The 27424-nt window shown below is 29.0% G+C and overlaps 2 protein-coding genes across 2 annotated transcripts in view; both read right to left on the bottom strand.

The window, feature by feature from the left end:
• Positions 1-199: 199 nt before the first annotated feature.
• On the bottom strand, positions 200-24154 carry LOC111629438 (E3 ubiquitin-protein ligase AMFR-like). The gene is made up of 9 exons (XM_023373337.1): positions 24004-24154; positions 23788-23920; positions 23581-23714; positions 22003-22113; positions 21730-21923; positions 21531-21640; positions 11638-11763; positions 1220-1270; positions 200-382 (listed from the first exon to the last, which is right to left on the bottom strand). Exons 2-9 carry the CDS (start codon positions 23791-23793, stop codon positions 215-217), a joined length of 900 nt encoding a protein of 299 aa, XP_023229105.1. The 5' UTR covers positions 23794-23920; positions 24004-24154; the 3' UTR covers positions 200-214.
• LOC111629437 (E3 ubiquitin-protein ligase AMFR-like) overlaps positions 3277-27424 on the bottom strand; it is a 48055-nt gene continuing 23907 nt past the window's right edge. The window contains exons 3-7 of the mRNA XM_023373335.1: positions 19610-19774; positions 17977-18129; positions 3727-3767; positions 3511-3643; positions 3277-3437 (exon numbers count right to left, since the gene is read on the bottom strand). Coding sequence (XP_023229103.1) covers positions 3300-3437; positions 3511-3643; positions 3727-3767; positions 17977-18129; positions 19610-19774 — 630 coding nt within the window. The 3' untranslated portion in view covers positions 3277-3299. The remainder of the gene's footprint in view (positions 3438-3510; positions 3644-3726; positions 3768-17976; positions 18130-19609; positions 19775-27424) is intronic.

A 27424-nucleotide genomic window follows, 5' to 3' on the forward strand; every position in this document is an offset into this window, starting at 1 on the left:
TTTATTTTCAATTACCAGGTAATTGAAAATAAAACAATTTTAATCTGTGTAACTGTGAGGCTGTAATCTTATACACCCAGTATGATAAGTCCTATTAATAGAAATACACTGATATAGTGATTACAGAACAGTGACTGTATTATTTTGCAACTGACTAATTTTTGTAAAAAGTGGAGACATTAGCAATCAAACCTTCAATACATAATTAAAAGCTTTACATAACAGCACTGATTTTAACAATGTCAAACCTATACCTCTCATTCTCGCAAACAGATTCAAATGAATTTTCTCCATAAGGAACTAGAGACAAGTTTTCAGCTGTATCCGCTGCTTCCAAATATTCTCTCGAAGTACTTGCAATAGCTTGAGCATTTCCATTTTCCTAAATATGAAACAGTTCAATTTTAGTAATTTTTCTGCATTCATTTAAAAATATCTGAAAATTAATATTGTTTTACTTTCCCTGGCTGTTTTTGTATACATAACAAGAGAAAGTATTGGAATCATGACTAATTTCATCCTCCAAGATGCTAATTACGCAACCTGGACCTTCAGTCCGATCTCCTCTTCCAGCATATATAAGCTAACAATATAACCATCAACAGTTATTACTAAATTATTATTTATAATTATTTAATTAATTTATAATTATTAAATTTATCAAGAGATGGCACCTAACGCCTAACTCTAATGCCAAATTGTCTATTAAATTATTAGTATTACACCCGTTTCTAGCCTGATAATATTCAGCTTTGGTTGATGGACAGCTTTAATTGTATCAGGTATAGTAAAGATGTTTGATTAGTTATCCTTCAAGTCTTTTGAAAATCTCCACACTTTGAGACCCCTGAAAAAAAATCTGTGAACATTTGTTGGCATCCATTTCCATTTTATATCTCAGGATGAGATAATGATTAAGAAATAAAATTTGACACGTTAGCTTGCGTATAAGGAGCAACAATGTTATTAAATTTTGGAGGGTAAAGGTCGAGGTAGTGAGGAAATAGAGGATGGTCACGTGTCATATCTTGGTGAGGTTGGACTTAATGAAGATTTTTCTTGTTAGCAATTACAATTTTTTAAAATTTCATTTCATTTTTTCATTTCTACCCTCAAAATTAAGCTTTTGCCATTTTATAATTAATACAAAAGTTATTTTTTAAATAAAATCTCATAACAGCCAGGAAAGTTATGCAACTTGTTGAAGGACTTGCTTTACCTGATTAGTCGAAGTTTGAGAAATGCTTCTAACTCCTTGAAATAAAGAAGACTGAAAGAAAAATGTNTACTAGACATAACTGTTTATAAAATCTTTTTCCGAAACAGTAATGAGAAAAAAACGTGTGGAAAAATACTTTAAAAATTTCCCATGTTTATTCTCTACTACTTTGGGATATCACCATACCTGACTATCCCACTGTTGAAAGGTTAACATTAAAACCTTCAATTCTACTAAAGTATATTTATTATTATTATTTCTTACATCATTTTAATCACAACTATTTTTTAACCACTTTAAAAATTGCATTATATATCTCGTATGGTACAATTTGGGTGTCTCTTATAAACGTAACGAGCAGAATATTACCTGACTTTCCCGACCTCTCCGTAATTTCAACACTCCGTAGTGGACTGATAATTACGATAAACATTTTCCTAAAACTTTTAATCTTGTGTTGATACACAGTAAATATAGATACGCTACAATATATATAATATACTGTGTGACGTGTGTGTACGTAAGTACGTGTACATAAGTGGAAAATGCGCGATAATCAACAAAATACTACTGCTACTTTGTGTACTAATATCTTAAACTGTGGAGGAATGTATTTGAGGGGCAGTGTTGCCACAATAAAATTTCAAAACGTACTGAAGATCCTTCAAAAAATGTACGATTTTCCTTCAAAATGTACTTATTTCTATGGTTGGTTACTTTTAATATTAATACACCATCATACACCATCAATGNTGTAATTTATATCACATGACAAAATTTTCTAATATTAATTAATTTCACCTGTTGTTTTCCCTGGGAAGAGGGGAAAAAAAAACTTTATTTTACTTGGCTTTGTACGAAACTAATGTCTTATTGCTGTTTTAAATTAAAATAAAATATATATATTGTTTTAATTTCTAACACTTTGAAAAAAAAACATTTTAAAAATTAAACAAATGAAATGAAACTATTAATCTGTCATTTTAATTGAGTTGACAGAGTTTTTAAAACTGATAATGTATGTCAGTATGATCTAAGAAGTGGACAAAGAGCCACATCCAGCCCAATGTAAGCTGATAATTGGCATGCATCACTGTTATTTCTCAAGTGTGGGGTTTCATTATCATTCTGCCATGTGTAATTCTTTAATAAACCAGCATAATGATCAATGTTCCCATTAAAATGTCAATAATCTAAACTTTATGTTATTTCATTAAGTATTCAAAGTGCTTTATTTTCCACATTCTCATAAAAAACTTAGTTCTCAATCCTGAGACTTAAGCTCAAAAGAAGTTTTCCTCTTCAACTGAAAAATTGGACTACATGATATATGTCAGTCAATTAGAAAACAGTCCACATGTCTTTTGTATTTTAATAGGAAATAAATCCATACAGAACAAAATAGTAAAATCAATTCATTATATTTAGCAGTTTAATGGCAAAATTGTTAATAATTAATAGTTGAAAATTCTAAGCTGTTTTTCTCTCTTCAAAAATTCTAAACTTTTTTCATTCAAGACAGAGCATCAGCATAAAGATACAATTTTATAATAAAATTTTAATTCATTAAAAAACCACAATAAAATAAAAAGCAAGACTTGACTTATTCAAGTTTATAGTTCTTTAAGATTAACAACTGTTTATAATAAATAATAATTTATTGAAATTAGTAAATCCAATACAGACTACTAAAAAAGGAAANAAGAATAAAAAAATTTATTAATTCTTATAAATATTGTATTTACAAAATCAATTAATATCAGGAGGTGTGATATATTACTAGTAGATGTAGTAATACTGTATTTAACTACCAGTACTTGAGGGAGAAGTGTTTTCTCTTTGATCCCTCAGTGGCAATATGTTCGTGTCAGATCCAATGTGGATAATCCGAAGAGCCGATAATAAGATTTCAGATAAAATAAATTAAACCGTACACGATTAAATATCAAATAAACCAGTTAACAATTACTATTCACTATTTTACAATACAGAAATATTTTTCAAATATTTTCGTAATACTTAACTTGTTTAAAAAACCACAATAAAATAAAAAGCAAGAAATCAATGGCACAAAATAAACTTACTTTGCTTCCATGTGTTTCACGACTCTCAAGTAATTTTTATGACGTTTAATACGCCGTTTAATCTCGTAGAGAAGATATCTCAACTGCATACATATAACTAAACTTGCCATTGATAAGAATATATTTCCCCACAACTAGAAAAATTTTTTAAAAATAGTTTCAAACTTTTATCATAGTTAGTTATCAAACACAGACAAAAATACTTACCAACATATGAAGATGATGGAAAAAATCAATTACTAAAGCAGTCAATTCAAAAATTAATTCAGTGTAATAAACGTAAGTAGCTCTTCTTTCCCAAACACCTTCATGATTAATGTCCCATAAATGAATGGCATAACTGTAAAGAAAATTTATTCTATTTTTATATAAAAGTATTTTAATTAAATTTTATATATAAATAAAAACAAAATCTGTACTCACATAATAATTACATATAGTGTTCTCAGTGTGACCAATGCACACTAGAAAAGAAAGAATGATTTAAATATTAATCTACTTTCTCACGACACCAGGTTGTATATACTTCAAATAAACAACAATCTACAATTAACCAGTAACCGTGTGAAATTCTTTAAAAATCGACGAACGTTTTCGATTCCCCTCCTGGGATCTTCTTCAGGCTTATTTTTATACTTTCCATTATAACTGGATTCTTTAATTCGAATGCCTTTAAAAATTTGAAATATGCCATTTTCTGAAAAAAAATTCCAAAAGTGGAAGGAATCCACGTGGAACTTTGGAGGCAGTGGAAATCTTTAAAACCAATTGCAAATCTGCATGCATTAATTTTAAAGAAGAAATAAATCTCTCTGCAGCANGTGGTAGAAAATAATATAAAAGTATTTATATTATTTATACTTGTGCTGTACAATTTCAAAACTATTTTGTGTAATAATTCGACTCTGACTTAATGGCTATTTTGATATTATTGATGACAAAAGTTTAAAATCATTGATTACCTTATCTGTCCATCATTTTTGTTTGGACCATGTGGCGTAAAAATTTTGTCAAGGTCCTCGTGAGACTGTGTAGACGACTGAAAATTGTGAAAGAGGACCACCGAGTCATAACATTTGCATGTGCAACTATCTGTATGTTGTTGATGTCGACCAATATACACCATGTGTATATTGTGATTGGGTAAACCAAATTAGCAAGCAGTGACACTAGTGAGTCTTTATTAAACTAATTTTTTTGCATTTTTTTCGTTAAGGCATGAAATATTATTTTTACCATAAATGGGACTAAAATATTATAATTTACTCAAAATGTACTAAAAATGTAAGTGTACTTTCAATGTACTTGAAAGGGCAAAATGTACCCGAAAAGTAGAAATGTACAAGGAATGGCAATGCTGTTGAGGAGTTAAATGCTGTTTAAGTGTTTTCGAAGTATTATCCAAGTTCCTCCTATTGGATATGATTTTATGAGGAATTTTATGTATTTTGAGTGGGTTTAACTATGTTAACGTATCAAGATTTTGTTTTTTAACTCATTAAATTATACTTGAACCGTGAAAGGAAGAGTCAGGTATATACTTATGTACCATACATACGTACACACGCCATAGATTTCTGGTACGATTGTGCAATGGCATTTATGCCATAAACGTTTGTTTTAAAAGTGCCGCAGAATATTAATTGGAAACATTTGTTTTTTTTTTTTTTTTAAATTTGAAAAATAACTTGTTTGTTCTGAAATGGGATATAGAATAACAATAGTATCAAATACAATTGTACTTTGTTCGGTATTGTTAATCATTGAGATGTGTGCATCGATTCGAAAGGTTTTAAACGTTGGCACTTTTGCACATTTTTTAAAATACTTTGTCAATTACTAAAAGAAGAAAAAGACCTGCCCGATAACAAAGGTCCGAAAGCGCTATGCCCTTAGCGAAAACAGAAGTGGGGTAATGGAAAGGAAGCAATTTCCATTATTGGGACAAGAGAAATTATATCAAGTATGTAAAAAATGTATAATTTCAAAATTAAAAAGGAAGCAAAATGATACGCACAATCCTCCTTTATACAAAAACATGGAGGAAAAACAATAGCTTAAACAGGAGAAGTAATTTGCAATTAAAGCACGAAGGGAAGCCAACTGAAAGATGGGATGTGCACATATAAATTATGACATTAAAAAACAAAAAATGTGTTTATGCAAGTAAATAAATTTTAATAAAATTTTGTAATACAAAACAAAAAATATAAATCTTTAATTGTTTACTTTTTTTATGACTAGAACTTTAGATTTGAAATCAATGATAATCTTTTGGGCCCTTCTAGGGTTTATAAATTAGAATTTTGGAATGACAATACAGAGAGGGAGAGAAAAGCAAACAAGCAAGCTTGGCAAAATAAAATGACAACTGCAATTTATCATGTAGGAAGAATATACAGTATAAATTATTGTGATCATGTGGATCTGGCAAAAATACAGCTTAAATAAAGCTTTAAAAAATCTTGCCGCCCAAGATTCGCTAGCCGTTTGCATCATAGACACACGAGGGACTCGCCACAGTGAGTAAACGAAACAAATTTAAACACAAACTACTAGCCCATATGGTGCTTAACTCAAATTTGTATCTATTTGGATTCGCATGGGCACTTAAATGATTTCTTTTTACCCGCATATTTATATTTGCTTGGTCTTCCTCCCCTCAGTCTCTTTGCATATCGTATGTGCTGGTAGAATGGATGGGGATCTCACGTCTCGCGATCGTCCTCGAAATTTCTGTTCGGCGACTCCGAATGGAAGAAAGGCAACGGACGACAGACGGATACTTCCTTGTTAGAAGACTGCACTTTTGCTAAATATTTACTTTTGGGGAAACAAATGTGTTCGTTGAATGTTCTAATATAACTTTCAGAAATAAATGAAATGACAGAATAAATACCTTCTTGCTGATTTTATCATATCCTCCTTTCTGCGAAGAAGCATGTGTTCTCTTTCCTGGGAAGATTTAGAGAATCGACAACCCAACATGCTTGATCTTGGAGCAACATCAGTCTCCCTAAAAACATACAAACTTAAAGTGAAAAGTTTATAATTAAAGAAATAAAGACACTACAATAAAATAATTAATATAATTACTTTAGTGAACAAATTAAATTTACTTAAATTAAATACCTTTGATTAGAGAAAATATTTTTCCAAGGTAAACAGTGTTATGCACTCTCCTTTATACTGCATATATTGAATTTTTTTAAAAATTCAGAATTTCTAATATTTTTGAACAGTTAAATTGCAAATATGTTAAGTTTAGCAAATTTTTTCAATTTTCGATATCTTAGTAGTACAGGTATACCTCAATTTAATGTTGCATTATATATGCCACTTCACATTAATGCCCTTTAAAAAATATTTTTATAATTTTAAAACATATATAAAAAGAAAATTTGAAAACGTGATTGTAAATGCAGCAGGGGAAGTGGATACCTATGCAGTGCTAGAATATCAGCATGTTTGCTTCTTTCCTCATCTACTGTTGTGCATGTGTTGCAACACATGCCTAAATTTTAATAATTTGCTACATTCATTAGCACTTTATTAATTTAAATAAATTGTGCACATGTGTAATGGCAAATCTGTGCCTGTACGTGTTAAAAAGATGTCACATCTCTTTAATGAGTGAAAATGGATGTTATTTGTTTCACAGGGCGACAAACATTGTTTAGAGATGCGAAAGGTATTTTAATTAATTTAAGACCTATCAATAATGCTGAGAAAATCATGCCCATCTAACTTTTCTAAATTACAAAAATTGATTAATTTTTATTCTTTATATCTTTTGTGTTGTTGAATATGATTCAATTCTTAATTTTTACAGGAGTAAATTAAAAAAATAAAAAAACTTCAATTTTCAATGATCTTAGAAAAAAGAAAAGTTTTGTTTGTGTCATTGCTGTACCATTGATAACTGTGTGAAACCTTTGTACTGTACATACATTTCTGCCAGGATTCGTGGTGTCATTGAATTTAAGTCTTCTTTTCTCAATGTTTCTCCAAATAATAATTTGTTGCACAGATTTTAATATCCAGCAATTAAACATTTTAGAAAAATAACTTTAATTACCCAATTATACGTGCTTTCTGCAAGCTTCTGCAATGAAGAGATGTCAATTTTCTCCATGCAGAGACATTCTTCAGTTCTTTAATGTGATTGTACTGTTTACCACTGGCATACATAGTCTTGCACAAATTTCCCCAGAAGGTCTTCACGGGGTAAGTCTGGTGAATAGACTGGTCATTCCATAATATAAACTCCATTTTCCAAGAACCACTCCTATGTAGACTTTTCAATATGTATAGTTGCATTGTCTTGCTGAAATGTCCAGAATTGTTCACCAATCACTTCAAATATCAAAAGATTCTCTTCTAATGGGTACTGGATAGTTGGTGGCTTTTGTTTGACCTTGTTTTACCACTACAGTAGAGTCTCGAAAACTCGGCACTTGATAACCTGGCAGTCCGGATAACATGGCCACANCCAAATACCAATTAAGAATACCTTTTACAAATAGAATATTTTTTACTATTAAAAGAAAGTTTTTAGACTATATATTTATTTTAAAATTTCAAAAATTAAAGATAATCTGTACAAAAACAATATTTTTTCCTACATAATTTTATAAATTATAATTTTCCAGAAGCATCATTTTAAAATGATAATGGTACTAACTTCAATTGTAAGTTGTAGAATAAAAATTACTGAATTCAAAAACATTGTAAAAAATATGAGAAAAAAAAATATTTCCAACTTCCTTAAAAATCCAAACTTTCTAAACCACCACATAACCAATGTTAATAAAATTATTGAACTGACTAAGTCTAGAAGCTAACTAATTTCACTTATAATTAATATTCATTTATAAATGATTAGAAACATTTGTCATTTAATTAAAATATATTTTGAAATTTTACTTTCTGACACCAAGTTTTAGAAATCATAACTTATTAATTGAAAGAGTTTTAAAATTATTTTATTAAAACAAATTTAATATCATTCAGAACTCTTGTTGCACTCTAATTTTTGGTCCAGTGATAGTAAATTTATTTTGTAGAAAGTATCAATTCTAGCAATTTTTAAGTTGTATTGTGTTTGCATATTTCTTTGTCATTAAAGTAAACAGTATCTCTTGAGTTATTTATTGATATCAAACTGTTTATGAGGTAGATTTTGATAACCTAACAAGTTTTTCTTTCAGTCTTAATCCTAGATAACTAAACTTAATTCTCAGTTACATTATAACTAAACATTTGTCAAGCAGACTATGCATTAAAAAATGTTAATATCAACAAAATTGTTTAATAAAAATAGGAACTTGTTACATGGCACAATAGTATGAGTAAGTAGGAACTAAATAAGAACAAAATATTTAGGAAATAAGATTACACACAGTTGCTACATATGTTAGCATTATGGGGCCGCAAATTGCATTCTTTCATTTCATGCAATGGTGTTTTGTCATTCGTCGAGCTTTCGATGGACATAAATAGCATATATTACGTGGATTTGACACAGAATGAGTAGAAGCTTCTACACTGGGCACATCACCTAGAATATCCTGTATCATGGTTTTGATGTCACGCCTCAAAGTCACCCGTTTGTAACCACTGTCATAGCAGGGGCTTCATGAGTTGGTCTCCCATCTTCATAAAGAAATCCCTCCAAGACATCAATTTTTTTGTTTCTAACGTAGTAGAAACAGATAGCATAGCTGTTGATTGCCAATAGGTTTAGCATATTATAAAACACACACAGTGGCCACCTTTTGGTTTTTCTGTTATTACTCATATTTGAACAAATTTGGTTTACTGTGTCTACCGTACCCTTTGTACTATTATAAAAGTGTATTATTTGTGGTTTTCCTGTATTTTCATTAATGTTAGGTTGATCGTGAATAGTCGACAAAACATAAAAAACTTTATTTTACTTGGCTTTGTACGAAACTAATGTCTTATTGCTGTCGTAACAAAATATTGAATTACTAACAGCATGTGATTTAGAATTTTTTAATTTTTCAGCAATTTCTCTTTTGTTACTTCTAAGAGTGCCAAGTAAAGTCATACTATAAGGTGACTTCAATAGTTCATCTGCCAAAGATACAGATGTGAACCAGTTATCCTATTTAATGTTACAGTTGGTTCCATGTAAAATAGATGTTATTTCCTTTCTGAAAAACATAGCAAATGGTTGCTTCTGAGGATCAGTGCCTTTTCCCAAATATGGAATGGCATTTATTACCAACTTACTGTTTACATCTGCAGCCATAACAATGTACTACATGCCTTTGCAACAAAGTTATGTAGCAACTAAACTTTCGTTGAGCAGACTACAGGATAGACATAAGTCGCTTTCTAACTGACGTGTGAACTGCATCACACACTGGACTGTTTATTCAAATTATTAAGGTAGAAAAAGAATGACAGGCAGAAAGTGCGGGGAAGTTTGTGAATTTCACTTTTGAGCAGAGGTGCATCGTCATATGGATGAATGATTAGTTATCTAGGGTTAAAAGTTTTTTTGAAGATAAAAGTGTTTAATTGACCCCTTCTGAGCCGCACTCGAGTGTGATGCGAGCAAGTTTTATAGTGTTACGTAAAAAACAGTCGTTAAGGCCACTTTTGAAAAAATTATTATTTTTTTNCAAGTTATAATAATATAAAAATACATGACAGATGTACTAGTTTTTAAAACTAAACTTCTATTATCTTATTTAAATATAAAATTTAAAAACTGCCTATCTAGTTTCATACTAGCATCTGATGTACATAACTATTTTTCAGGATATTTTGTGTACGTAAGCATTTGTTTCATCATACCTACTAGTTCCTTCAATTCTTTTTAAAATATTAATTAGTATAAGTATAAACTGCAAATGACAATTCAAACAGTATACTTTCTGCAAGAAAAAAATTGCTTCATTTTTTTAACTAAAAAATCTTATTAAAAGCATAATTTATCAACTTGCTGATAAGAAAGATAAATATAAAACATAACAGGGAAGGAATTTCTTTGATTTCATGAACTATTAAGATGTAATGAAACAGATGGTAGGTAGTTTGTTCATAATTACATCTGTTAATACTTGTAAGCAACTTTACTAATACAATCCAAGATTATGTTTTCGTTTTATCCGTATGGTGTTTGTTTTCATAACAATAAAATTAATAAGAATCAAAAATAACATTAATAGTGTGCCAAATACGACTCCCACACATATTTAACACACTGCTGCTTCATATTGTCAAGGCCAGTCATATCTAGATGACAACTGTTGTCCTTTGTGTCCTTGTCACAGATAATTTTTTTTATTTACTATAATAAAATAAAAACATACATTAATATATTTTTGTAGATAATCATATAAGATTAAACATGTTTTAAGGAACAATAAGAATGATTAAAATGTCTTAGTACACCAATGTTAGTAGTCACAGTCACAGAAGGCAGGACTGAAAATTACATTGTATAACATAAAAACTATTCATGTTGGAGTAAATTTGATTACATACTCTGAAAATCATGTCTTAAAGCATATTCTGTTTGCACCAGATCTAACTTTTGCAGTTTGGAAGAGGCGAGCTGCTTTATAACAATAAAATAACTTCTATTTTGTTACAATATTTAATGTATCAATATATTGTCTGGCTAATTAAATGTACTTTATTTTACATATAGGTTTCTTTGCATTAACCACTCAGCAGTGAGCGATGACTTTAGTCGCCAAGGGCGATCGTGTGGCAGTGGTGAGGGATGGCTACAGTTGTCAAATTCTTTTGGGGGGGTATCGCCAAAAACTAGCCTAAACCTACCATGAAAAAAAATTCACATAAAAAATGAATTATGTAACAATAAAAAAACTTTTCTTTACTAGACATTACTGTTTATAAAATCTTTTTCCGAAACAGTAATGAGAAAAAACGCATGGAAAAATACTTTAAAAATTTCCCACGTTTATTCTCCACTACTGGGGGTAGAACCATACCCGACTAGTCCACTGTTGAAAGGTTAACATTAAAACCTTCAATTCTACTAAACGATACAGTTAGAGTTATGTGATCTGGCATAAAAAGCCACACACTTCCATAATGCAAATTTTGCCTAATGATTATCAAATATAGATGTTACTTGTATAAAAATGAACAATAATTTGGACACAGAAAAATGGTTTATGTATTCACTCTTCCTAAATATTTTCAAAAACAGTTTACCATTTTATTTACAATTTGCATTTCTCTTTTGTTCAAATATGCAAAATTTATTTTAATTACAGTTTCAAATCAATACCAAAGAAACTCTTAAAAGCAAAACTTAAAGTGATTTACCGGCGGAGGAACGAGTCTCTCGTCAAGAATATTCTCAACTGTTTGCTCCACTGAATGGGTTACTCTTAAATCATCCATTATCAAGCCAAATGGCATATTTGGAAACATCATTTGTACTTCACGAGCCTAAAAATGAAAATTATCAAATTATTATTAAAAATTAATTATTGTAAAGTTATCACTTCTATATATCATAAATAATAAAATATTTCATTTTCCAAACATTATGTAATATGAGTAAGTATTAAAGACTATCATTCTATGAGACAAGTTATCTAAGTATTCATACACAATGGTGCCAACTTTTTAAATATATTGTGAGGTCAGAGCAGGATTAAACTGGCTGTAAAAGTTTGAAAGAAAAATAAATATAAATTAATCATATCCAATGTTAATATTATGCATTCACTTATAGATACATTTAGATTAAGTTACAAAATATAATTGTCTAACATTAAAACTGGCCATTGCACACCTGTCATTTTGTGAATAATTATTTTTTACAAAATGAAAATTAGACAGATTTCTTGGTTTTTAAATATTTAAAATACTCAAATGTCTGAGAAAACAAAAAACCACAAAGACAAATGTTTATGGTACAAAATCAAAGTCAGATTGATTCTATTAAAATTACAGTAAGACCCCACTTAACACTGCCTCTCTTAATGCTGATTTGATATAACTTGGTCAGCTCAAAGCCTAAAAAAACTCGAAATTAAAATTAATTTAAATCATCATGGCATTTCTTTGATTCGTATATAATACAATTATTTGAGAACATAAACTAATCAGCAAAAGATGGCAAAAAGGTGTACTTTCTTTAAATCTATGTTTGTTTGGTGCAATTTTGGAAAAAAATATCATCATCATGGATGCCATGGGAAATATAGACTTCACTTGGCAAGAATTAACTGATAAATGCACGAATGAAGTGCGGAAGAAGTTATGGCTGAAGGTACTCAAGAATTCTTGACGCGAAGAGCCTATCATTGTATCGTTAGGTTGACCAAACCCAACCTAATCGAAACAACAGGATTAGGCAATGTAGACAAACAGGATATTGAGGAGTTACCGCAGGTTTCTGGTGAGAGCCTTACCAACGACGACCTTCAAGAACTGGCAGAACATGGAATTCACGTGGAACTGAAAAATGGAGTTTCTGAAAACAAAAAACCCAAAAAATTTCTCTACAGATTTCCTTAGTAAAAGTTTGGTAAGATAACCGAAATCGTTGATCAAATAGTAACGAATAATCCAGATTTTGAAAGGAGTGCAAAAGCAAAACGAGGCATTTTGGATGCAATCTCCTGCTACCAACATTTGCTTAAGGAAAGAAAAAAAAGCAACAAATGAAACTACACAACTTTATTGTAAAAGAACAAGAATTTCAGAAAAATCAGGACCTTCCACACAAAAAGTGAACTTTACATTTCTGTGTGCATATGTTTGTGTTACTTAACATATTTTTATATTAATTTGCATAATAATATAACTTAAAATTAGTTTATTTTTTATCATGTGTTCCCCCATCCCTATTTACTCTATGTTAAAATGACCTTGTTTAATGCTGTTTCACTTAGTGCTTTGTTGTCTAGAATGCATCACCCACGTTAAGTGGGGTCTTACTGTATCTTACACATTATTTAAAATTGCAGTATCACATATGCTAATTGACCCTGTGCAATTAGCATATGTGAGTAACATTGATGAGATGAGCATATTTTTACAAAACAATGCAATATTGCATATAATTACACAATAGCAGACAATATACAGATACAATCAATAATATGTATATTAGAGTAAAAACCACTTTTACTTATATGTATCATATACATTACCCAAAATATGTAACTTTTCCTGCAAACCTACATGATTTATGGATCAATAACCAAACTTCATTCTGCTTTCATCACAAAGAAATTATTCAAATGAACATACATAGAGAGCGCCCTGCATAAATTTTTAAATAATTTTATTTTTGGTAAATTATTTAAATTAATTTGTAGCCCAAAATAATGCAATGTCTGTAAGATAATGTTCACTATAATAATTTGTAATTGAAGTAAAATTGTCAGCTTTCAATATATTCATTAAAACTTGCTGCAATAAAGAAAACTATGGAAAGACACTAGTATTTATGTATTCTGAAGCTTTAATTATATCTTATAATTTCATTACTTTTAATAAATATTAGTAATTAATCAAGTATGGAAACAGTAATTTAACCCTTTAAAAAAATATATTTTTGGTGCAGTTTGGATCGGTATACACACATTCGATAAATATCTGAACAACAATTTGGAGATGTAAACTTTGAATTTTTCAGCTAGATTTAATTAAGGACATGCATTTCATAACATGAATGAAACTGGAATGAAAATTTAGCAGTCTTGTACAAATTTTGAGAAACTATTATTATAATTCTATACCATATATTTTTAATAATGTTTAGTATATACTTCTTGGCTCTCTTTTTAAATTCATTTGACATCTGACAATACCTGTTATTAGTTTATGTAATTTATATCACATGACAAAATTTTCTAATATTAATTAATTTCACCTGTTGTTTTCCCTGGGAAGAGGGGAAAAAAAAACTTTATTTTTCTGACTAAGAACTCCTTTTGCAAATAACCAGTATATCAGTGTAATTGTCCTAATAATACAATAAGTTCAGTTGACAATAATAGAATAAAGTATTCTAATATTAATTGTTGTTAAATTAGCCTGACAACTTTATGATTATTGTAAATTATACAGAGTTATTTACATATTCTCTTCTACATATGTTATTTATATATGCCCCATAAAATCAGTTTACAGTAATCCTCCCATTTATGTGAGTAACTGATTCCACAAAAACAACATGTAAACAGAGTCATGAAAGCTGAATGGTCAAGTAGTTAAGGTGACAGCCTACTGCTCCTGTGACCTAGGAATCAAATGAAGATGAGTAAAAAAACCACAGGAATTTTTTGGGATGTGTTCTGCCCAGATATATCAGGTTCCACCCTTCAACACTTGGCCATCCCACTGTGAGCTTTTGAAGAAAGTTGTTTCCTTTTATCATGTAATAGTAATGGAAAAAATATTTCCTCCTCTTCTGATTCAGCTCTTAACTATGTTGTATCAAACAATTCAATGAGAAAATTTTGATAAGAGATGCTACAAATAGATTCTAATCATTATCTCCAGCTTATTTGGAAGAAATCAAAAGATGAGAGTTGCACTTATCACCATGCAATTATTTTCTAATTTATCAAAATATATAAATTCTTGCTACTTATTCCTTTCTCATTATTATCTATTAAACATTTCTAGTGCTGCAAGTATTGAAGTTGAAATACAATACTTCACAGCTATTGGAATGCTATATAAAATATTTCAGAATACAAATGAACTGGCTGCTGAAAACTTAAATTCTAGACAATGCTAATCATGTTCTTTACATTTCATTTAGAAACAAAATATTAAAAAAAAAGATGAATTAAAAATAAAAGACTATTTGATATATGAAAAAAGGAAGTTATTGTTTAGAGCAGTGCACAAGTCAGATGAAAAGAAACAGAAAAGTAAATCAAAAATTTCTTCATATGGCAAAAAGTTATTGTACTGCTTTAGGATTTAATAATAAATTCAGAACAAGAGCTAACAGTTTTATAAAAAATCAAATGATTTCAATTTAGAATAGTTATTTCACATATAAATAACACAATATATATTCATTGCATTAAAATTTTATGTTAAAAAGAAAATACCAAATTTAAAAACAAAAATATCCATCTTGACTTATTCAAGTTTATAGTTCTTTAAGATTAACAACTGTTTATAATAAATAATAATTTATTGAAATTAGTAAATCCAATACAGACTACTAAAAAAGGAAATGGCAACCAAATATTTACCCGACTTAAATATTTCGCATTTATAATAAAANATTAATTTTCATTTTCATGTAGTAAAGGCTCTGTGCCTTCATAAAGGCTGTACTTTTCCTTTGTTTAAGGGTATTTGGGCAGTTTATTCTCTGTTGTATTCTCAAGTAAACAATACATACAAGTACAGTACAGTATTTTCTGAGGAAACACTCATACTTATTTTTTTAAGCCCATTCTCGATAACCCAGCATTTTCACAAACTCGGCCACCCTTCGGTCCACATCAGGCCGAGTTTTCGAGACTCTACTGTATAACCAACACCACTCACATCACCGATCATTCTTTTTGCTGTCGCCTGGAGATCTGTTTCTCTTTTCTAAGATCATGCCAGTAAAAGCCATTGAGACCATCAAATTTCTTCTCGTCGCCAAGGATATCTCTCTTCCATTTGCCCATCTGAGGTATGCATTCTTTTGCCTATACCATGCTTCTGTTCTTGTGTTATTCTGTAAGTCAATGTTTTTTTCTTCTTGTACTTTAGATTTTACTACAGTCAAAAATGCTTGATAAGATAGACTTGTGAACATTAATATCTGGATCACAAGACATTTGTGCCAGAGATGTCCACCAGAATTGAGTTTCCAATTCCTCTTACCTCCCTGTAAGCTTTCTTGGTCTACCAGAAGACTTCATCTCATAGCAACTGATCAATTCTTCTCGCTATTTCTTCAGATAATTCTTTATCTTTAAAGGCTATAATTTTTCTATTCTCAAACTTAGAAGTCACAGATTAGACAAGATAGATATGAAAGTTGTTTAGACTGCATTAAAATTGGATCTTGTGCTGTCTTCTAGTGGTCGTGAAAGAAAATTAAATATAATGCTCAGAATCTTGTTCAGGGAAAATGAATATAAAATATTAATGTTACTTTTCAGAACATTACATTGTTTATTTATAAGGTTATTTAGTGACGTATTTTTCTATGAAATATATTTATTTAGTAGTAAATTGGTGATAATTTAAGAAGAAAACCAAAACTTTTGCTTTTTAAATTATTACAATACACAGCAATGTACACCATCTCACTAGATGCCATTTTACTTTATATACTTAGTGCCATCTTGTAGCTGTGAGAGAATTATAATTTAAGAAAAAAAATCAACAGTGTTTCATATGCATTATATCTAATTCATGATGAAACTATCTTAACACCTTGAGAACATGTTCAACTAAATTTTATTCTGGAAGATTTCATGAAATATTTTGTTGATTAATTTGCACATTAACTTGATAATGTGAATGGAAAACTTTTGCAAACTGAGGGTAGCTATCATCATTTTGCAACCAGCACCACCACCTTTTTCTTTTTTCATTGTACACATTTACAGAAAAGAAATTACTACTACCTATTATGCCAAATATAAAAGATACTTATTACTATTTCTATAAAGAATTAAACTTATTTTTCATAAATGTAAATTTACAGAACAGTTAATTAATATGCATCTATGTCCTTAATTTAATCAAAATTATTCTTTCAATCACTATATCAGTGTATTTCTATTAATAGGACTTATCATACTGGGTGTATAAGATTACAGCCCCACAGTTACACAGATTAAAATTGTTTTATTTTCAATTACCAGGTAATTGAAAATAAAACAATTTTAATCTGTGTAACTGTGAGGCTGTAATCTTATACACCCAGTATGATAAGTCCTATTAATAGAAATACACTGATATAGTGATTACAGAACAGTGACTGTATTATTTTGCAACTGACTAATTTTTGTAAAAAGTGGAGACATTAGCAATCAAACCTTCAATACATAATTAAAAGCTTTACATAACAGCACTGATTTTAACAATGTCAAACCTATACCTCTCATTCTCGCAAACAGATTCAAATGAATTTTCTCCATAAGGAACTAGAGACAAGTTTTCAGCTGTATCCGCTGCTTCCAAATATTCTCTCGAAGTACTTGCAATAGCTTGAGCATTTCCATTTTCCTAAATATGAAACAGTTCAATTTTAGTAATTTTTCTGCATTCATTTAAAAATATCTGAAAATTAATATTGTTTTACTTTCCCTGGCTGTTTTTGTATACATAACAAGAGAAAGTATTGGAATCATGACTAATTTCATCCTCCAAGATGCTAATTACGCAACCTGGACCTTCAGTCCGATCTCCTCTTCCAGCATATATAAGCTAACAATATAACCATCAACAGTTATTACTAAATTATTATTTATAATTATTTANAAATTAACGCATTTCTTTTCAGTTTTAAGTATTTTTTATGTTTAATTAAAAATTTTTTTAAAAAAGTGGACAAAAAGGGGTTAAAAGCAAAAATTTGATCTACATTAATCCAAAAGTAATCCTATCTTTTAACTGTAACTCAAATTAAATCTATCAGGATAGGTTATGTCAAAGAAATATATTTTTACTTACCTCTGTAGCCATAAAAGCAAAAGTATTAATTCCTGCATGAAATCCAACCATGACACAAATTCCAAAAAGACTGGAGAAGATTAATAATATACAGGAGAGAAGTGCTAAGAGACGGATGTGTGTCCACTTTGGAGTAGTTGGTGAGAAGGAAAGCTAAAGAAAAATCAAAATTTAAATATTATATATATATATATAATTCTGCTCTATTATATAATTCCCATAACAATTACATTTTTTATTACATATACAGGTCCTTCCAAAATGAATGCCAGTTTCACCTCCTGTTTTGTTGTTTACTATCTCTAGGAAGTGCCATAAATGAAAATGACAATTCTGCAACACTGAATGCATTTTGTAGAAAATTAGAATCAATCATCATTATGCATTGTGAGTAATCTGAAGGATTTGTAGAATTGTGGCTGCGGTGAGAGGAATGACAACAGATATTCTGTAGCAAGTACGAGAAGAATTCAAGTATGTCTGATGCGTGCTGAGGTGCACACGAGAAATCGTAATGGACAAGTGTAAAATTTGTTTTAGTGTACAGTACATTACATTACAATGTTCTTGGATAATAATTAGCATAGTTACAATAACTTAAAATGGCAGAATTCTTTTTGGAAGCCCTTGTATATGATTCTATTTTGTATTATACAGTGATGTATAATATAAAGATATATATTTTTTTCTACTGTGTCTTTCAAAAGGCCATTCTAAAGTTCATTTTATTTTTAAATGCGTACATGCAGACAATAATTCCCTTTTATAAAAATAAACTTTAACAGAAGAGAAATAGAGGTATGTTTCATCAAAATGTTTTTCAAATGGTCTTTTTATGAACAAACTAAATTTGAGATGAAGTGAATTAATTTGTGGCCCAACAGAGATGGGCAAATTTATTCACTTCATCTCAAATTTACCAAAACTCCAGGGAAAAAATACAGTTTAATTCATAAAATACACGTATTTTTGCTTCTGTAGTGCCAAAATTAAACCTCTATATACCATAATTAGAAATTCTCCAAAAAAAAAAAAAAAAAACTTATCTGAAATCTACTAAATAGAAGTAAATTAAATTGAGATAAAACATCATTAATTTGTTCCTTTTATATTACAGAGATTAACAAAAAAAAATTAAGTTTACTTTGCATATAAAAACACAATTCTTTTCACCAATCAAACAATATTCTTTAAATCCAGAAATGTTCATTGATTTGTAGATTTAAAGGATATTGTTTCTAAAAACAGTCATGATTAATACAGACAATCTTTCATTCAAGATAAACTGGTAATAAATCCTTCAATCATTACAGGAAAATGGTAATACTACACAAATTACACATACATACAAAAATTTTGTATCTGATTATTAGTATTGATAACAAGAAAATTTTAATAACTCTTGAAATAATTGAATATTTAATTAATTCCTTAATTGAGTACAAAATCACCATTCTGTATTTTGGGACAGATTATTTTACTCCAATGCTTCAATAGAGAAAATGACTTATAAAAAGCTGTCCAATAAGTAGTTTTTGGTAAAGAAATAACTGAATAAAAAACTTTAATTAAACTATCTTCAATGTATAAAATGAATAATAAAGAAAAAAAATTTAAACACTTTTATACTTACGTATTCAAACCTATCTTTACAAAGTTGTGCAAGTAGATGTAGGAAGCCCAATACAGTAAACCAGCTGCACCATAAAATAACTTCTCCCATAAACTGGACATTCATAACTCCAAAAATAAAAATAAACTTGTAGAAAATAAAATTCCAAAATTTATCTTTGATGTGCTGGAAAAAAGAAATAAAGAATTAAAAAATGATTATATTGTGAAGAAGTATTTATTTCACAAACTGTTATACAGGTATATGGTAGGGACCTGTGACATGTGACCATTATGTTCCACGACAGCTTACATAATTTGCATAAAATAGCAAAATCTATTATTAAGTATAACACCTATTGCATATTTTTTTAAAACATAGATAAGGCAAATAAATGGTATATTAATTGACAATATGATACTGTAAAATTTCAGCAGAAAACTGTCTTTTCTCACTAAATTTAAAATTTTAATTTTTTCATTTAAAGTAGGCATTTTATGGCTTTTCTTTGATCAGAACTACCAGCATCACTATCCATATGTTTTAGAGCCATGTTTGCAAAGTAATTAGTATATGTGAAACAGGGTAGTAATGATATCACATGGACATGACATGTTACCAAAGACTGATGTAAAACTCCAGCATTTAGTACAAAATGAGTCAGAGTAACACCTCAGAACAAGAATGAGAGAGATGCTACAAAACTTCATCACTTTAAAAACTGGTGAGAATTTAGGGTGCAACAAGCAAAAATTATTGTGACATTGACACAATGCCAGGCTACAATTTTTAATTTATTTAATTTAAAATACAGGTAACCCCCATATAACACGGATTCACTCTGACATGGTTCGAGAATTGGGTAAAACCCTCGTACAACATGAAATGTAATAAATTTTTACATATTTAAGTAATAATAGTTCACGAAAATTATTATTTTTGTGAACTACTAGTACTTAAGTATGTAAATTTTCTTTTCTCACCTTCTGTCCATACATGTGATCCTTCTCAAAATTTGTTTCAATGTTGCCAGATCGTGATGCTTCTTCTTCTGATGTTGCCAGATATTTTTCCCATATTCCATACTTGCTTTATTCTTCATAAGTGCTTAGCACCATATAAGGAAATTTATAAAGATCTTTTAACTAGAAACAAGCAATCTAAAACCACATACTTTTTGCAAAAGGAAAAGCATGGATCTGAAGATAATGCAGAAAAATGCTCAGAGGATAAGGATAACTTGCCAAAAAGAAAACGCTCTCGGTTAATAGTGCTTTTAGCGATTACGANCATTGCATTAAAATTTTATGTTAAAAAGAAAATACCAAATTTAAAAACAAAAATATCCATCTTGACTTATTCAAGTTTATAGTTCTTTAAGATTAACAACTGTTTATAATAAATAATAATTTATTGAAATTAGTAAATCCAATACAGACTACTAAAAAAGGAAATGGCAACCAAATATTTACCCGACTTAAATATTTCGCATTTATAATAAAAATTAGCAAAATTAAATGTGTAATAATCAAAAATCCTCACTCCTGAGCAGTTTTGAAGAAAAAAGGAACTTCTTACACTGGAGTCTATGAATCCAATAGTTTAAAACTGGTTCCTTGTTTCTAGGAACTGCTTTGGATCAAGGATTTTTTGTTATTTCTTACAGGTTTAATTTTATTTTAAACATATACTATTTAAAAGTCAGGTAGTCATTTGGTTACCTTCCTCATTAGTTTAATTTTTTTAAAGTTTGAAATTCACTAAATTTTCAAGCAAATGTGTGTACTTAATTCATTATGACATAGTAATTAGTATGGCCTTGAAATTTATTAATCATATATTTGTTTTCATACTACAAACACCTAATTCATAGCTTGTAGAAATGAAAAAAATTTATTAAAAATATAAAATAATTCAATAATTTAAACTTTAGTTCTCATACCATGCTATCAAGTTGCGATGTTTGTATAGCAGTCGCTTGTCTCTCACCCAAAAGGCTAGTGTGAGTCACTTCGACCGAAAAACTGGGAAACCAGCTAACATAACGAGAACCTTGGCAAAAGTAGTCAGTGTAAAAATTTTAATATGAAACCCAATAAAATAATTTCCAAATTAAAAAAAAAAAAAAAAACATAAAATACCATCAAAATGGAAGAAATGGTTAGTGGTTTGATTGCCAGGGCGATTTGTATTATCTTCTTGACCGGCAAAAGTATGTAACAAATTGTTGTGATGTTCTCTTTCGTTACTATTGTTTGAATCAGAATCACCACTAAGAACCATTCTACACGTTGGACAGGAAGTATCTTGTTCTAACCATGATCGTAGACAGGAACTACAGTTTATGATGACAGTAAGTGTAAAAATAAAGTGAAATAATAAATGAAATAACCAAACAATATAATCCTGCTTACTTGTGAAAAAGATGGCCACAGGGCAATTTTCTGGCAAATTCCATGCGATCCCAACAAATTGCGCAATCGTCACTATTTTCTTCTATTTCTTCGGGAGTTGCCATCGGAAATCTAAAAGTAGCAAGATTATATTAGCATATCTCATGTAAACTAATTTTAGTAAAAATTTATCCCATTTATAATATTCCAATAAGTTTTATGTATCAGCCACTTAAAATGATTTAATAGTTTACTTAATTTTTTTAACCTTGTAGACTTGTGAGACCTAACATATAATTAATATTTAAAATAAATTTCATAATTCTAAAGAAACATTAATGAGTGATATGTTACAAGTTCCCTCACAATATTGGTGTTTTGTACAGGAATATACTTTTCAAAACACTTTATTATTATAAGGTTAATCCAAAGTTTTAATCAGTTAACAAAATAAAAAGTAACAGTCCTGTAATTTATTGTTATTATTAAATAATTTGGTAGATAATAATCAGTAATTTACAAGTTCAAAAGAATGTGGGAATACTTTGTCATAGCCATTTACATTTTATAAATTTCTATTAAAATCTTAACTGATTCAAATCTTTAATATAATTTATTAATTTTTCATTTTAAATGAATCTACTTTATTATCAACAGTTCTTGTAACATATGTAAAGTAGATTCATTTATTATTTACAAAAGTAAATAAAATTTTTCAGTATAGTAGAGAACACAACTAGATCCATTCATTTATTAATTGATGATAATGATAATTTTTTTCACTTGGCTGAATAAAATGAATTGTCAAAACTTTCAAATTCAATGTTAATTGATTAAAAATAGATTAGACTAGACATTTTAAATTAAAATAAAATATATATATTGTTTTAATTTCTAACACTTTGAAAAAAAAACATTTTAAAAATTAAACAAATGAAATGAAACTATTAATCTGTCATTTTAATTGAGTTGACAGAGTTTTTAAAACTGATAATGTATGTCAGTATGATCTAAGAAGTGGACAAAGAGCCACATCCAGCCCAATGTAAGCTGATAATTGGCATGCATCACTGTTATTTCTCAAGTGTGGGGTTTCATTATCATTCTGCCATGTGTAATTCTTTAATAAACCAGCATAATGATCAATGTTCCCATTAAAATGTCAATAATCTAAACTTTATGTTATTTCATTAAGTATTCAAAGTGCTTTATTTTCCACATTCTCATAAAAAACTTAGTTCTCAATCCTGAGACTTAAGCTCAAAAGAAGTTTTCCTCTTCAACTGAAAAATTGGACTACATGATATATGTCAGTCAATTAGAAAACAGTCCACATGTCTTTTGTATTTTAATAGGAAATAAATCCATACAGAACAAAATAGTAAAATCAATTCATTATATTTAGCAGTTTAATGGCAAAATTGTTAATAATTAATAGTTGAAAATTCTAAGCTGTTTTTCTCTCTTCAAAAATTCTAAACTTTTTTCATTCAAGACAGAGCATCAGCATAAAGATACAATTTTATAATAAAATTTTAATTCATTAAAAAACCACAATAAAATAAAAAGCAAGAAATCAATGGCACAAAATAAACTTACTTTGCTTCCATGTGTTTCACGACTCTCAAGTAATTTTTATGACGTTTAATACGCCGTTTAATCTCGTAGAGAAGATATCTCAACTGCATACATATAACTAAACTTGCCATTGATAAGAATATATTTCCCCACAACTAGAAAAATTTTTTAAAAATAGTTTCAAACTTTTATCATAGTTAGTTATCAAACACAGACAAAAATACTTACCAACATATGAAGATGATGGAAAAAATCAATTACTAAAGCAGTCAATTCAAAAATTAATTCAGTGTAATAAACGTAAGTAGCTCTTCTTTCCCAAACACCTTCATGATTAATGTCCCATAAATGAATGGCATAACTGTAAAGAAAATTTATTCTATTTTTATATAAAAGTATTTTAATTAAATTTTATATATAAATAAAAACAAAATCTGTACTCACATAATAATTACATATAGTGTTCTCAGTGTGACCAATGCACACTAGAAAAGAAAGAATGATTTAAATATTAATCTACTTTCTCACGACACCAGGTTGTATATACTTCAAATAAACAACAATCTACAATTAACCAGTAACCGTGTGAAATTCTTTAAAAATCGACGAACGTTTTCGATTCCCCTCCTGGGATCTTCTTCAGGCTTATTTTTATACTTTCCATTATAACTGGATTCTTTAATTCGAATGCCTTTAAAAATTTGAAATATGCCATTTTCTGAAAAAAAATTCCAAAAGTGGAAGGAATCCACGTGGAACTTTGGAGGCAGTGGAAATCTTTAAAACCAATTGCAAATCTGCATGCATTAATTTTAAAGAAGAAATAAATCTCTCTGCAGCATGGCAATTTTTACTTGACGATTAATCATAATATATTTTATAAGATAAATTTATATGAGGTATTGCACACAATGAATCCCCATTGGTAGAAAATTATATTTGAAATAGCACGTGGATTCCTTCCACTTTCAGAATTTTTTTCAGAAAATGGCATATTTCAAATTTTAAAAGCATTCGAATTAAAGAATCCAGTTAGAATGAAAGGTATAAAAATAAGCCTGAAGATCCCAGGAGGGGAATCAAAAACGTTCTCCGATTTTTTAAAGAATTTTACACCAGTTATTGGTTAATTGTAGATCGTTGTTTATTTGAAGTATAAATATTAATCAAAAACATGTCAAATATAAATCAAACACAAAAATGTATTAAAATATAATAAAAAGATTTTAAAAACTTATTTAAGTGTATTTAAAATAATTCTACTATGAAGTAAGAGATTTACAGTCAATTTGGCGACTTAAGACAACAAACTGAATTACGAATTACTTGAATAAAAGCCAAATACCAATTAAGAATACCTTTTACAAATAGAATATTTTTTACTATTAAAAGAAAGTTTTTAGACTATATATTTATTTTAAAATTTCAAAAATTAAAGATAATCTGTACAAAAACAATATTTTTTCCTACATAATTTTATAAATTATAATTTTCCAGAAGCATCATTTTAAAATGATAATGGTACTAACTTCAATTGTAAGTTGTAGAATAAAAATTACTGAATTCAAAAACATTGTAAAAAATATGAGAAAAAAAAATATTTCCAACTTCCTTAAAAATCCAAACTTTCTAAACCACCACATAACCAATGTTAATAAAATTATTGAACTGACTAAGTCTAGAAGCTAACTAATTTCACTTATAATTAATATTCATTTATAAATGATTAGAAACATTTGTCATTTAATTAAAATATATTTTGAAATTTTACTTTCTGACACCAAGTTTTAGAAATCATAACTTATTAATTGAAAGAGTTTTAAAATTATTTTATTAAAACAAATTTAATATCATTCAGAACTCTTGTTGCACTCTAATTTTTGGTCCAGTGATAGTAAATTTATTTTGTAGAAAGTATCAATTCTAGCAATTTTTAAGTTGTATTGTGTTTGCATATTTCTTTGTCATTAAAGTAAACAGTATCTCTTGAGTTATTTATTGATATCAAACTGTTTATGAGGTAGATTTTGATAACCTAACAAGTTTTTCTTTCAGTCTTAATCCTAGATAACTAAACTTAATTCTCAGTTACATTATAACTAAACATTTGTCAAGCAGACTATGCATTAAAAAATGTTAATATCAACAAAATTGTTTAATAAAAATAGGAACTTGTTACATGGCACAATAGTATGAGTAAGTAGGAACTAAATAAGAACAAAATATTTAGGAAATAAGATTACACACAGTTGCTACATATGTTAGCATTATGGGGCCGCAAATTGCATTCTTTCATTTCATGCAATGGTGTTTTGTCATTCGTCGAGCTTTCGATGGACATAAATAGCATATATTACGTGGATTTGACACAGAATGAGTAGAAGCTTCTACACTGGGCACATCACCTAGAATATCCTGTATCATGGTTTTGATGTCACGCCTCAAAGTCACCCGTTTGTAACCACTGTCATAGCAGGGGCTTCATGAGTTGGTCTCCCATCTTCATAAAGAAATCCCTCCAAGACATCAATTTTTTTGTTTCTAACGTAGTAGAAACAGATAGCATAGCTGTTGATTGCCAATAGGTTTAGCATATTATAAAACACACACAGTGGCCACCTTTTGGTTTTTCTGTTATTACTCATATTTGAACAAATTTGGTTTACTGTGTCTACCGTACCCTTTGTACTATTATAAAAGTGTATTATTTGTGGTTTTCCTGTATTTTCATTAATGTTAGGTTGATCGTGAATAGTCGACAAAACATAAAAAACTTTATTTTACTTGGCTTTGTACGAAACTAATGTCTTATTGCTGTCGTAACAAAATATTGAATTACTAACAGCATGTGATTTAGAATTTTTTAATTTTTCAGCAATTTCTCTTTTGTTACTTCTAAGAGTGCCAAGTAAAGTCATACTATAAGGTGACTTCAATAGTTCATCTGCCAAAGATACAGATGTGAACCAGTTATCCTATTTAATGTTACAGTTGGTTCCATGTAAAATAGATGTTATTTCCTTTCTGAAAAACATAGCAAATGGTTGCTTCTGAGGATCAGTGCCTTTTCCCAAATATGGAATGGCATTTATTACCAACTTACTGTTTACATCTGCAGCCATAACAATGTACTACATGCCTTTGCAACAAAGTTATGTAGCAACTAAACTTTCGTTGAGCAGACTACAGGATAGACATAAGTCGCTTTCTAACTGATGTGTGAACTGCATCACACACTGGACTGTTTATTCAAATTATTAAGGTAGAAAAAGAATGACAGGCAGAAAGTGCGGGGAAGTTTGTGAATTTCACTTTTGAGCAGAGGTGCATCGTCATATGGATGAATGATTAGTTATCTAGGGTTAAAAGTTTTTTTGAAGATAAAAGTGTTTAATTGACCCCTTCTGAGCCGCACTCGAGTGTGATGCGAGCAAGTTTTATAGTGTTACGTAAAAAACAGTCGTTAAGGCCACTTTTGAAAAAATTATTTTTTTTTTTTGAATTTTTGGAATGTTTTTTAGGTCCCCAAATTTTTTCAGAATTTTTTGCCAGTGCGAAAAAATTTTATTGCGATTTTAATGAGCCTTTGTTAAGGCTCGATTAAGGCTTAATCGCCTTTTAATGTTTTTTTAATGGGAGTTTTTTTTATCAAAATTAATTAATCGTTCTAAAGTTGTAGTGCACCAATTTTCCTTCGGTAAAGTTATTTAAAGCTGCTTTCTGATGTCAAAAATGACCTCCGATAGTTTTTTAATTTTTTAATTAATAGATTTTATTATATATATGTTTAATTAATTAGGGGGGGTCGGAAATCGCAATAAAAATTATAATTTTTTAAAAATATTTAAAAATATACCGCCAGATT

This window comes from Centruroides sculpturatus, unplaced genomic scaffold, assembly GCF_000671375.1.
Source record: "Centruroides sculpturatus isolate CEXI.00-Female unplaced genomic scaffold, Cexi_2.0 scaffold85, whole genome shotgun sequence".
Lineage (NCBI taxonomy): Eukaryota > Metazoa > Arthropoda > Arachnida > Scorpiones > Buthidae > Centruroides > Centruroides sculpturatus.

Coding starts and splice junctions, on each gene's coding strand:
- LOC111629438 (XM_023373337.1), bottom strand. Junction 22,114..23,580: donor GTGAAACACATGGAAGCAAA/GTAAGTTTATTT, acceptor TGCTACTTTTAG/ATTTCCGATGGCAACTCCCG. Junction 21,641..21,729: donor CCATTTCTTCCATTTTGATG/GTATTTTATGTT, acceptor ACTTTTGCCAAG/GTTCTCGTTATGTTAGCTGG.